This window comes from Leptopilina heterotoma, unplaced genomic scaffold (assembly GCF_015476425.1).
Source record: "Leptopilina heterotoma isolate Lh14 unplaced genomic scaffold, ASM1547642v1 Lhet_227, whole genome shotgun sequence".
NCBI lineage: Eukaryota > Metazoa > Arthropoda > Insecta > Hymenoptera > Figitidae > Leptopilina > Leptopilina heterotoma.
In genome coordinates this window covers 785,682-800,512 of record NW_025110945.1, presented here as the reverse complement: position 1 = coordinate 800,512, position 14,831 = coordinate 785,682, and the positions used below count along the sequence as shown (strand labels likewise).

The 14,831-nt window shown below is 30.2% G+C and overlaps 1 protein-coding gene across 1 annotated transcript; it reads left to right on the top strand.

The window, feature by feature from the left end:
• The first annotated feature begins 687 nt into the window (after positions 1–687).
• On the top strand, positions 688–1,515 carry LOC122502311. The gene has a single exon (XM_043612296.1). The coding sequence runs from the start codon at positions 688–690 to the stop codon at positions 1,513–1,515; it is 828 nt and encodes a 275-aa protein (XP_043468231.1).
• Positions 1,516–14,831: the final 13,316 nt, after the last annotated feature.

Genomic DNA, 14,831 nt, shown 5'->3' with positions numbered 1-14,831 from the left:
CATGTCGTAACATAAGATATTTTTGGTGGCAGCGGTGGGATTCTGTTTGACTACTTATTGTTATTAAAGAATTTCTTAAATTCTCTTTTACCTTGATTGTTCTTAACAATCTTATTTTTTTTCTTCTTTCATCTACTTTTATTAACTATACCATTTTAATATAACTGTACTATAATTATTCTCTATTTTAATAATACTTTATCTTTATACTACTATTATTGATTATATAATATTATTTTGATAATAATATAAATCTTAAAATTTCTAATTTTAAAGATTTTATTCTATGTGCTGACTTTCGTTTCCAATCTATTTATTGTGTGCTTCCAATGGTATTCGAATTTAATATGAGTGTTAGATTTCTAATTAGGAAAAACTAAAACCACATATTTGTAGATGCAATGATTTAGCGCATTTATTTCAAATAATTGTAGAATAATCGATATTTTGAGTATCATTTTCTTTATTAGAGAACTGCTACCTTTTTGAAAAAAAATTATCTTTCTTATGTTCCCATTATTTTTAGTAAATAAATTACAAATCCGTTAATCATTAAATCTGAAACTCTATATCTTAGTTCAATTATTCTCTTATTTTTTTTGTCGTTATTCTATTCATGATAAATATTTAGAAAAAAAATCAAAATGACACAACCAGATTCAAACACTTTATTCCAATACCTGCAGAATGCACTTGCTTGTGTACCATCAAGAATTATCGAGAGTAGCGATGCTACCCGACGAAAGCGTCATGCAGTACGGAATGCGCGTGTTAAATATCGTACGAGGTGCCAAAGCCGCCTTATCGTTGATGCCTGAACGTTGTGCGAGAAATAGAATTCGAACTCGTGAAACCGCCGTTAGGTATTCTCGTAGGGATTTGTCACCTTCATATGGACAAGATTTTGGAGAAAATTTTTATGGAAATAATTTTGAAAAGGAAAGACATCGTTCGTCAACACAAAATTTTCATCCAAACTCATATAATCGCCGCAGAGAAAGTAGCACGTATGATCATTATTCTCGATCACCGTCGCCGCGACGTTCTCTCGATTATTTTGATTCAACACAGCGTTATGATCACCCTGTGCACGTTCTCGAACGTAGTCACCCCTTACATCCTGCTTCAAAGTCGCAACCTAATCAATTATATGATCCTAAACCCAAGACAGTTTCTTGGAACGATAAACAGAAAACGGACTCGAACCGTGTACCATTTTGCGCGTTTTGTAATGACGTTGGGCACGAAACTTATCGGTGCCGTAATCCGTTGAATCCTAGGAGAAATAATTCGCCGTCAAATTTTTCTCGTTCTTATTCACCCGTGAACCAAGAACAGAAGGGAAACCAAGTTGACGCGAACTCAAAACATTTAAACTCCCAAAGCGCTCGTCGATCCAACGAGACGACGAGCGCACCTGTAAATTATGCACGAATCGCAGTGACCGCTTCAACGTCAGGTGCGAAGACTGTTATACCCGATGCCCAACTATCGAGGTTAACATTAGGCAAATGAAATCTCAAAAGGGAATTTTTCTGGTCGACACGGGCTGCGCGGTTAACTTAATAAAAAAATCTTGTTTATCCGATGACGTAGAAATAAATAATCAGGATACGATCACCATTACTGGAATAACAGATGGATCAATTCCGTCCTACCGTACTGCCATTTTGGATGTTTTCGATACACCTGTTAAATTCCATGTAATGCCTATAGAACTTAGAGTTCCCGACGATGGTATTCTCGGAGGAGAATACTTTTATCAGGAACAAGCTACTATATCGTACAGTCACAAAGCAGTAGTGACTATTAGTAGGCCAATAACGCCAATCCCTTTTCTTAACTCGTCGGAATCGCAAGATGAAAATCAGAACGTTAATTTGAAACCCGAAACAAAAACACCGGTTTTCAGAATACAAGCTCGTACACGACAGGTTATCCCCATTGACGTCATAAATAATGACTGCAAGGAGGGATTCCTACCTCTTCTCGATGCCGGGAAAGGTATTAAAGTAGGGAATGCAGCCGTTTCAAACGAAAATGGCAAATGTCATGTAGTTGCGTATAATGTTGGTTACGAGGATGTCGAAATCCAAGTCGCTCCTCAAACAATCATACCCTATGACGTGTATGACGAAAATTCTTCCTCCGAGTCTGACGAACCTCTCGACAAAGTAATGAAAAATTGAACTGGTCCTCGTCTTTCAAAAAGACAAAGAGTTCGAAGAATTTGCGATTGAATTGGTATAAAAAATTTACCACGCGAAGAAAGAGAAAGTGTAGTTGAATTGATAAAAGAATATCCTTATTTGTTTTATCTTCCCGGCGATAAGTTTCCTTCCACCACGTTAGAACAACACTCTATCCCCACTACGGATGACGTGCCTCTATCAACGAAACAATATCGTTTTCCACCTATTCACAAGGAAGAAGTTATAAAGCAAATAAAGAAACTCTAAGAGCTCGGTGTGCTCAAGGAATCAAATTCTCCTTACAATTCTCCTCTTTGGATTGTCCCAAAGAAGGCAGATTCTAAGGGCAATCGAAAGTGGCGATTAGTAATCGATTTTCGCGCGCTAAATTCAAAAACGATCGGGGACGCTTTCCCCCCTCCCCAATATCACGGAAATTTTGGAAAACATCGGAAAAGCTAAATATTTTTGTGTTCGATTTGGCCAGCGGCTTCCATCAGATTCCTACGAATCCCGCTGACAGCCCAAAAACTGCGTTCTCTACCAATAACGGACACTATGAATATTTAAGAATGCCTTTCGGTTTAAAAGGAGCGCCTGCTACTTTCCAACGCTTAATGAATCGCGTCTTAACAGGTCTGCAAGGCACAGAATTGTTCGTTTATCTCGATGACATTGTCATCTTTGCGTTGAGTATAGCCGAACATACGGGCAAAGCTCGGCGCCTTTTCTCGCGCCTGGCTTCCGCCGGTCTTCGCCTGCAACCGGAGAAGTGTGCTTTCCTCTCCACCAAGGTCAAATACTTAGGTCACATTCTTTCGGAAGATGGCGTAAGTCCTGACCCAGCAAAGGTCGAAGCAGTGAAAAAATTCCCTGTACCGAAAAATCCTAAAAATATTAGAGAATTTTTGGGATTGGTCGGTTACTACAGAAAATTCATAGCTGACTTTGCTGCAAGAACAAAGCCTCTGTCTGACCTTTTAAAACAAAATTCGAAATTCGAATGGGGGGAGGTGCAAGAGCGAAGTTTCGAAGACATGAAGGAAGTTTTAACTAACTCTCCCATTCTTTAATTTCCTGATTTTGAGCAACCTTTTCTCCTGACTACTGATGCTTCTGATTACGCAATTGGAGCTGTTCTTAGTCAGGGAAAGGTTAGGCACGACTTGCCCATTGCGTACGCGTCACGTTTGCTTACAAAGGCTGAGCGAAACTATTCTACAACAGAGCGTGAGTGTCTTGCTGTAGTAGAATATGTAAAACATTTCAGGCATTATTTGTATGGACAAAATTTTCTGATAGTTACTGATCATCAGGCCCTTGTGTGGCTTTACTCAGTGAAAGATCCGTCCTCTCGCTTGACTCGCTGGCGTTTAAAACTCCGAGATTTTAAATACGAAATCGTATACAAATGTGGGAAAACAAACAAAAACGCAGATGCACTTTCTCGCAATCCACCTGACGAGAAAGGCGAATGTCAAGTGCATGAAATAAGAATTTTGCCTTTGGATGTTGAAGATACTCGAAAAAAGCGTGGCCGAGCAAAGAAAAATGCTTTAGCAAATGAAATTTATCTTGGAAGTTCCGGTACTGATTCCGAAAATGATAATGCGGGAATCGGCGAGCGAGTTCGATCGCGTAATAGACAAAAACCAAGACTTAATTACAAAGAATCGAGAGATAAACGTGCGCGTAAAATAACGTCTTCATCATCTGATCGAGAATCCGATTCGACACGCGTAACTAAATTTCGAACATTGAGAAAGAAAATTTCTTGGTACGAATCCGACGAAGACTATGTCCCTTCTTTCTCTTCCAGCGATAATGATCAAGTAGTTAGCAATAATGTTCCTGTCTCAATCGAAAATTTGTTTAGGGAACCGATTTCTCAACCTATCGAAATCACTATCAAGGTTGATCCGGATTCCATTGTGGTTTCTCCTTCACCTTCTTCGCCGAATCAGAATAATAATAATTCGAGTTACAATAGCCAATCATCGTGCTCAGAAGAAGCAACCTTATTGACAGATTTCGATAAAACAGTTTGAGAAGTAAATACTCCATCGATCACTATTCTACCTCCAGAAAAAAATCCTTCTGATTCCGAATCTGTTTACTCAAGCGCAGAATCCGAGGTAGAAACAACCGCATTGCAGGAAAGCGTGAATAAAACTCCTGAAGGAAATAGGTCAACTTTAGATTTTCAAACACCGAAATTTTCAAGATTGCCCCCTTCTTCGCAATCAACGCCTATCGCGTATCCTCCAATTAGGAATGAGATTATTAATGAAATCGAGAAAACTTCTGAAGCACCTGCAGGTAAGGAGAAACAGCCAAAAATACTCGGACTGTACGAAACCATATCTCCTGACCCGCCCACACAACAACCATTGAGATTATCCCCTTCACTGACTTCTCTCGGATCCGTGGAGACTACAAATGATTTTTTATTAATGTCGCGAGATAATTACGCTTATTTTATCGCAGCTGATTGTAAATTATCCACGCCGATTGGTCGGCTCTTGACCGAATTAGGATTCGTAAATGAATTGATGCTTCGCGAACAGAAACCTCGAAAGGGCTCGGTTATCGTTTCCAAATGCGGGAAAATAAAACTATTTGGATTAGTTTGCCGAGATTACTATTTCGATCAGTTGAGTGAAGACGATGTTTACTCAGCAATCCACGGGTTAAAAAGAGCGATGATCGAAACGAATTCGACAACTGTGAGAATTTCTCGAATTGATGGAACACGAGAGAGTATTCCGGAGCAAGCATTACGCAACATATTGCGTAGAGTTTTCTCTGGAAGCGATCTTTCAGTAACCTTTTGTCTAGGTAAAATCACAACCCCTTCTCCTGACAAAAGAGTGGCCATTATTGAGGAGTATCCCACACGTGATGGTAATCGTCATATTTTGACCATGCAGTGCAATTTGACAAAATATTGTCTTGCAGTTGCTCTACCAAACATCAGAGCTACTACTATTGCCGATGCTTTCGCTCGAGAATTCATCGCCGTGTATGGTTGTCCTAGAGCGATCCTTTCTGACCGAGGAACGAGTTTTATCAATTTTTTGATAGGAAAACTAACAAAGCTCTTTAAAATCAGACAACTAACAACCTCGGGTTATCACCCGCAGAGTAACGGTAGTCTTGAAAGGAGTCATCAGGTATTGTCCGATTATCTGAAACACTATCTCGAAGATTATGACGACAATTGGGACGAATATTTACCCTTCGCAATGTTATCGTACAATACATCCGTACATGAAGGAACAAAATTCTCTCCATACCGTCTTGTTTTTGGTAAGGAAGCAAGGCTTCCAACAGCGTTTCCATCCTCGGAAGTTCTCGAAACGTATGGAACATATTTAAGCAATCTCATGATCTGCCTCGATGAGTTACGTTCCTTAGCCGGTAAAAATCTTACCGAATCGAAAGTGCGATCAAAACATTATTATGACCGTCACTTGAACGAAAAGAGTTTTGAACCGGGCGATCAATTTCTGTACCTTCGCGAACCGCGCAAAAACAAGTTCGATCGTTATTATGACGGACCTCTAGAAATCGTCGAAGTCCTCGAGGACACAAATAATGTCATTGTGAAGGATTCTTCGTCTGGAAAGCGAATGGTTAAGCACATGGATAAAATCAAACATTTTTATCCTTGTACTTCTGATGAATCCGACCATTAAGGAATTTGTCCTAATACGAAAATTTCAAGTATATGTTCACAGGTACCATTCATGGACTAATCGATGAGTAGGAAAATTATTTCTTGGTTATGTTAACTTTTAGCAACACTTTCCCAAGGATATTTCCTAAACAAAAACATCATCACCTCTTAAGATTTAAATCCAAGCTCAAATTATCTTTAAGAGAAAGGTAACAATACTTTTATGTAATAAGATAAAAAGAATTATTTTATTCAATCCATGATTCATATTACTTTCACAAAGAATTTAAAAAAAAAATTAAATTAAAAAAAGGGGTCTACTAAATTTAAGAAGAAACTATAATAAATAACAAAAAATAAATAATCAATTAATTATTTAAATAAATTTTCAATCATAAAAGTAAGAATTTTAAATAAATAAATTAAAATTTATATTCATTAATATAAAAGCAACTTAACGTAAAGTTAGAATGATTCTTTTCCTTTTCTCTAAACACAATAATATTTAACTGACCAATAAAATAAAACAATTTTAATTAAAGTAAATAAATAAAAAAAAAATTTAAATAAGAAATAAACAAATCATCGCATAACGCTACAGTTATTCGTGGGTGATTAATAAAGCTGAGCACCGCGAATAAGTCAGTGATAAAAGAATATTTACCTGAATATTTTGGAAATTGGCATTTTAAACAAAAGTTACCCATTCTGCAACCACTCACTTTAGTTATTAGGATTTCTTTTAATTACTATCTTTTCTTGAAACGACATTTCTCTAAGAGGGAGGTGTGACGTCCCAAGATGTAAGACTCACACGTTTTTCTTATTTAATTTGTCTCAGGATGAGGGATGCAGAATGTTCTTTAATTTAGTCTCTATACCAGTATGAATGTTTGATTGCTATATATATATATATATATATATATATATATATATATATATATATATAATCTACTAGGGGGGCTTCGCCCCCCTGCGCGCTTCGCGCGCCAACCCCCTAAAGTTTAAAGTTTAAGTTTTACTTATTAGTATTTAATTAACTTATTTTTACTTAAAATACCTTAAAATACCTTAATAATTGGTTTTTAGCCAAATTCTTTAAAAGTAAAATTAAAATTTTCTATTAAAAGTAATTTAAATTAATTAATTATTAAGTAAATTAATTTTATCCCATAATTAAATTTAATTAATATTGTTAATAACAAATTATTAAAACATTTTTTATTTTTGTAGCTTTTAATGAATTTGTTTCCAAGATGCACCGCGAGGAGGTATAATAAATTTTAATTTTTTATTAAAGTTTATTACAAACCAATTTAGCATCTCTCCTAAACTAAAAATTTGTAAATAATATATAAATATTATATTGTAAATATAGGAAAATTAATGAAAAATTTCTAGTTAAAATTATTCTGTTAGACCCATTTTAAGTAGAGAAAAAAATTTTTAGTTCATTAGTTTTAAAGGATGTTGTATGTTAAGGAGTTTTAAAAAAAGAATTTTAGAATAAAAGAAATGTAGATACGTTTTTGTTGATGCTGCTAAGAGCTACAATGAGAACCAGTAATTTTTACCAGTGGCCAAAGAGCTCTTTATAGAAGAAAGATACTTATATTTTTTTAAATTTGAAATTATTTTTTTAAGATTTCTTAACATATATAATGACATGTAAAAACTTTTGATTGTTTATATTTTAAATCTTGTCAAAAACAATTCTTTTCAAGTCAAATGATCATTTTTTGAAATATTTCAAATGTTTTATTCAAAAACTTCTTTCCATACAATATTTTTTATTTCTTTAAAATCTTTAGAATCAATTTCTATAAACAGTTTGTTTTTATTTTTACATCTCGAAAGTGCTACATATAATTGACCATGAGAAAATAGAGGTCTTCGAAAATAAATTCCAACTTCTTCAAAACTTTGACCTTGTGATTTATTTATAGTTATAGCGAAAGCTAAAACTATGGGAAATTGTCTCCGGTATAAAATAAAAGGTAGTGAAGAAAATTCACCTGAGTCTAAAGTAATTCTAGGAATAAAAGCAGTACATCCTGCTTTTATTCCTGTAATTATTGAGACTTTTATATTAAATTTAAACAACTTTAAAATTTTTAATCTTGTTCCATTACAAAGACCATCATTAATACTTAAATTTCTTATAAGCATTACTATTGCCCCAACTTTTAAATTTAATTTATGAACCGGTAATCCTGGAAATTTTAAAGAATTTAAATATTCTACTGGAAAGTTTAATTGTACATCATCGTCTGTCTGGTCCATCCCTTTATTTCTCGCGTAATCTATGCTGTAATACGTTACTTTTTTACTTTTAATTTTGTTTAGTACTTTATTATTCAGCTTATAAATGTCTTCATTGTGACTTGAAAGAATTACTTTATTAGAAAGATCATTATCTTCTGAAATTACAGAACCATATATTTTGTTACAAATGTCTGTTGTTATCCATTTTTTAGAAATTTGTAATAGATCAATTTGACCCTCTCCAATTTGTAACAAAAATTTTGCAAAATCTAAATTAGAAGATCTCATATTAATTTTTAATTTCATAATTTTAAATCTATTCCACAAATGTGAATATTTAATGCATTCTTGTATTATATTGATTCTACCACCATATTTTACAACTGGTAAAATTTGTCGAAAATCTCCCCCTAAAATAATCAATTTTCCTCCGAAAGGTAAATCTTCTAATTTACAGCAATCCCTTAAAGTTTGATTAACAACTTCTAAAGCTTTTTTCGGTATCATTGAAGCTTCATCCCAAATTATAACATCACACTTTCGTAATTTTTCTTTATCTGCTTTTAATTTTAAAAATGTAGTTTCTATATTTGATAAATCTAACGGTAATCTAAATGTTCTGTGGCTTGTCATTCCACCAGGAAGTAAAATTGAAGCTATTCCTGTCCAAGCCATTGATATTACTCGCTTACCTTCTCCTAAATAATAATGAATTAAAGTTTTATATAAAAATGTTTTACCACTTCCCCCAGGTCCATCGATAAAAATCATTGAATTTTTGTTTTGAATAATTTTATTAAAAATCTTTTTTTGATCGTTATTTAATTGATTTATTAAAGTTATCCCAATTTCTTTATTTTTACTTAACAAAATTTTTTCTTCTTCTATTGTTTGCTTTTCTTCAATATGTTTAGGATCTGGTAAGCCAAAATCAGAACATGATAAATTTTCCAAGTTAAAAACTACATTAATTTCATTTAAAGCATTTTGTTCATGATTATCTTTAAATCCCTCACAGAAATAATTTTTAAATTTTTCCCAAACTGTACATGATAAAGTTGGTGAATTATCTGAAATAAGATACCATGCAAAAAATTTTCTTAATTCAGAAGGCATCATAATAGTGCATGCTTCTTCAAAAATTTTAAATACTTGAATGTCAGTTTCAACTAAACCCATAGCTATTGCTGTATTTTTGAAAGAATCATATACTATGCCTTCAAAAGTTTTCAAATCTTTAAAAGACTTTGCTCCAACAAATTTATTTAAAATTAATTTTAAATGAAATCTTTCGCTGTCTTTTGGGCTGACGCTATTAACTCTACCTAAAGCTTTAGAAAATTGTTGTCTTTTTATCCAAATTTTTTGCTTTGAATCAAAATAATAAAATTTTGGAATATTAGAGTATTTAATTTTATTAGCTGCTTCATCTTTTTGATTTAATTTAAACCAAGCCGTTAAAGTGGTATTATTATTTTTTTTTAAAATTTCTTTTACATTATTTTCGTTAAAAACAACATTTTGTTGATTTTCAAGATGTACAGCTAATCGAATTACAGAATGTGATCTTCCTGATAAAGGCAATTCTTCTAAACGCCATGCAGCTTCCATAGGACTAACGTATCTACTGTTAATATATTCTTTAATTTCGTCATGTATTTCTGTCTTATTTTCATTTTTGTTACATTTGTTTAATGCTATATATGCTCTATCATGGCCTTTATGAAGATACTTATAAATATATTTAATGCTCATAATTGAAGCGCAATATTCAACATTTATATGACATTCGTATTTTTTTAATAAAAAAGGATTATATGAAACTATCATAGAATTATCTAGATGGACAAATTTTCCATCTACTTTTTTATTATAAAAATACCCTTTATGTTGATTATTTTTTCGCCTATATTTTGGAAAACCGTTTTTTTCAAATTCAGTACTATTTAAAAATGCTTTTGGAAAATTTTTACAACAGATGTCTTTATTTTTTTGTAAACATGGAGAATTTTCGTCATGAGGACCATGTACCATATGTTTAAGAACTAATTGTTGCAAATTATCATCGTTTTCAGGAATTTCTGCCGAAATGTATTTATCAATGTCTTCCGAATTTAAAAATTTATTTTTATAATTTAAAACAAATAATAAGTGTGCATGTGGTAATCCTCTCTTTTGAAACTCAATTGTATAAATGTAAGCTAAAATTTCGCCAAATACATTTCCACTTAATATATCTGATATTATGCAACGTAGTTTAGCATTAAACAAACGAACTGTTAAATTTGGAATGTCGTTGCATGTTGTGCCAGGAGGAAACTTTTTCAGAACTGTTTGTAATTCTATCCAATTTGGATTACAAGTAACCGTAATAAATAAATCCGGTCTACCAATTTCTCGATTTATCGTCATTGCATCTTGATATATCTGATGCATATGTCGTGGACTACCAATATGAGTGGAAGGTAAAACAAACATATTTCCTAAACGTTCATTATCAGTATAATTATTTGAATTATTAAACGCACTACGTGAAATATGATCTATTAAACCTTGATAACATTCTATTCTTAAAGAATTTTGATTATAACGATAAAAATTTAAACGATTGTTTTCAACTATTATATGAGCATGAATGAATAATTGTTGTGTTAATCGTCCACCGTATAAAACTGGACTAAATTTTTCATCCGGTCGAAAAGCAAATCTATAAGAGTAATATTGCAAAGCGGATAATCTTTTATCGTTATTGAACTTTTGTTTTAATTTAGGACTCCATCCCAAGTCTCCAGAAGGAAACATAATAGGAAAAGTCATCGGGTCTAAATGATGTGAAAGTTTGTTTATAATAGTATTTTTTTCAGTACCGCTTGGAATCTGTTTAGGATAAACCCTCCACTCAATAGAAGTAGGAATTTCTCCATTTTTTGATACTATTAATGCTGCACACTCAGCAGTTCTCGGTTTATTATAAGTGTTTTTATTTAAATTAATATTATTAATAAAACATAAAGAATATTCTGGAAAAGATTTTTTTTTTGATAATTCGTATAACGACTTATATTTAATAGCGTATGGATTATTTTTTAAAATTTTTGTTAATATTTTCATGTGCTTTTTAGCTAAATTTTTATTATTATTTAACCGTTGTTGAGTTGCAGCATTATCATCATAAATATATATTTGACCTAAAAGAGGTTTTCCGCCTTTTTTAACCAAAACTGTATTAGGTGTTGAATGATAAACTTGACCCTGAATTTTTAAGTTATAAACACCTTTTTGTGAGTGACTTATAGTCTTGGCATGAAAAGTTGCAAATGAAAAAGAAGTATTATAATATCGAATTAATTGACGAAAAATTTTGTCGTGTAAAAGTAAATTTTTTAATTCTTTATCGTAATCTTTCAATGGAGAAACTACTACTTTGCCACCATGACAACAACTTTTTTTCGAAAATTCTATGGACCAAAACATGGCACCACAATAAAAACATTTATAATTCATTTCCCCAAAATCTGAATAATGACCATTAAATTTACACTTTTTTGAAATCAATTGTATTTTTCGTTTTTTATTTAATCTTTTTTCAGACATCAAATTTGCTTTATCTTTTTTTCTCTTTTTATACAAATGTTCTGTATCCATATTTTCAATTAAGTCTCTTTTCCTTTTGTTGTTCAAACGTTCAAGTCTCATGTTTTCAACTAAATCTTTCTCTCTTTTTTTTTCCAAACGTTCAAATTCCATATTCTCAACTAAATCTTTCTCTCTTTTTTTTTCCAAACGTTCAAATTCCATATTCTCAACTAAATCTTTCTCTCTTTTTTTTTCCAAACGTTCAAATCTCATATTCTCAACTAAATCTTTCTCTCTCTTTTTTTTCAAACGTTCAGCTCCCATATTGGTAACCAAGTCTCCGTCTCTTTTTTTGTCAACTCTTTTCTTTGACATATTACTAACGCGATTTGCTTGTCTTTTACGTTCCAAAAATAAATCATTTGAAATATTTTTTTCCCTTTTTGATTTTATTAATTCTTTATTTTTTTTATAATATAGTTTATTGTAATTTTTTACTGAAATTTTTGAAAAAGAATTGTTTAAACAGTGAATGATATCGTAATGGCCATTATCAATTGAACCCGATAATAGAAGAATAAGTTTGTTACTATTATTACTATGACCAAATACTTTTGTACAATTTAAAGCTTTGTGATGGATTTCTACGTAAATATTATATTTATTTACAAAAGCTTGAATTTCAACTTCACCGCCATAATTACCATTATTAGACATATAATTTTCATAAGAATTTTGGTTTAATAAAATTTCATTATAGGATTCATCTCCCACAATGAATGGTTCATAGAAATCCCAATTCTGAACAATATATGCAACGATATTCAATCTCACTTTTAAATGATTTTCTTGGTTATTATACAAAAAATATGAAAAAGCTCTAAATAAACAATTACCATCACCAATCATTTTAATTTTACTATGTGTAGCATCCATTTTTAAAATAACATTTATTTCAAAATATGTAATTAATTTTTCATTAATTTTCCCAATAAAAAATTACTATAATTATAAAAACTAATTATCAATTTTAAATACAGAATGTACTTGCACAATTTTCTTTATATCATTCCAAACATCTGATATATTTCATCTGGCTCAATCATTGATTTAGCTAAATAATCATTCATCTGGCAACCACATTAGACGGCTGAAAAATTCGATTTTTTTCTACGTTGTTAGATTCGACTGGTTGTCCTCCGGGTTATCGTAGATTAGTAGAATAAGCATCTATATTTAAGCATTTTAAATAATTTTTTTGTATAAATTAAAATTTTTTGATACTTTGTCTTTAACCGCGTTTTTCTCAAAATTCGTGCTGACGAATTAAAAAAAATTAAAGACCCCAAAACTTTTCATTGAATTGGTAAGAATAGAAGGTTTGGAAAATATTATTAGTTCAAACTTTGAACAAAAATTTATTACAAATTAAACATATTTTTAAAGTAATTGAATTGTTATTGTATTGTATTGTATATATTATTGTATAAATTGAATTGTTAAGAATAGAAGGTTTGGAAGTTCAATACAGTTTGACAAATTTAGGAAAATTGCAGCATAGCTCCAATTCGTATTTGTCACAAAGCGGGATTCACTGAAGTTCTTTGTAAATTTTTTAAAATTAATTTTAATTAGTTTTTATTCACTGGGATTTAATTAATTTATTAATATTTTTTATTAATCATTATTATTAATCTTTAATATTTTCGATTCATGAAATAAAAATAAAGTATCTAATAAAAAATAACCATAAAGTTTTTCTTGGTAAACGATTCATGAAATAAAAATAAAGTATCTAATAAAAAATAACCATAAAGTTTTTCTTGGTAAATATTATTAACCTAATTTATTGTAGGTTAATTAATGAAAATAAAAAATAAAAAGATTAAAGATTGAAATAAAAATTTTGTATATTCTAGACAATTTAATTTCACTTTAATTTAATTTGTTTTTCAACAAACAATTTTGTTGAATTTCTTAAAAAGTTAATTTTCTTAAAAATTTCTTAAAACAATATTAAAAGATAAATACACAATTACTTACTTAAATTTTGTAATTTTATTATGATTTGTTATGATTCATCCAAGTATTAATATTGTTTAATTGTTTCATTATTTTGCATTCATTCAAGTATTGATATTTTTTAATTTTTTAATTTTATATTTCCATTCTTTTTCGCATATTATAATTTAATAAATATATTCCTTTATTTTTAATTCGAAAATCATTTTATCTTCTGTGTTTTTGATTAATTTAATTTACTTTCAATTTATAATCATTTGACGTTTGTATCAATTGACGAATTGTCAAATATATGGTATGAAGTTATCTAAATAAATGAAAGGTGCATAACAATAACAAATATTTAAATGTCATTAAGAACTTTTTCATTACATTCAAAATTAATAGTGATAAATTAATTATAACAATATTTATTACAACAATACTTGGATAAATAAACAAAAATACTTGGATAAAATAAATTAATAAAGTAAACATATATTACAAAAATGTCAGAAGAAAGAAAAAGAAAAGATGATTTTAACAAATCTTCATCCTCAAATAAAAAAATTAAATTAAATAATGATTTACCTTTTACAACAACCGAATTTCTCGAAAACAAAATTAAAATTAATGATAAGTTTACGTGAGTAATAATTTTTAACAATATAATTAAATCAAAATTTATTTTTTAACTTAAATTAAGTATAAAATTTTTCATAAATTTTACTTTAACCCTCGGTCACACATTCCCTCTGCGGTTTCAGAATTTTTTAAATAAATTTTATTTCTCTCATTACAAAATAAAATCAATAAAATCATTTCTACAAAAGGAATATAAATATAAATAAATAAATATAAATTTATTTTTAATTTAAATTTATTCAGTTATATAATAAATTATGAAAAAGTTCAAATTTTATTTGATAGAAGAAATTAAATTTTATTTTAATTAATTAAATTTTTTTATTTTTTAAATATTTTTTTTAACTAAATTATATAATTAATTATGAAAAAGTACAAAATTTTAATTACAGATCTGTTGTTTGCTATGTTGAGCAAGTGGACAAACTAAAAAATTCTACAACAACAGATGGTTCAAAAAATTACAGTTTATT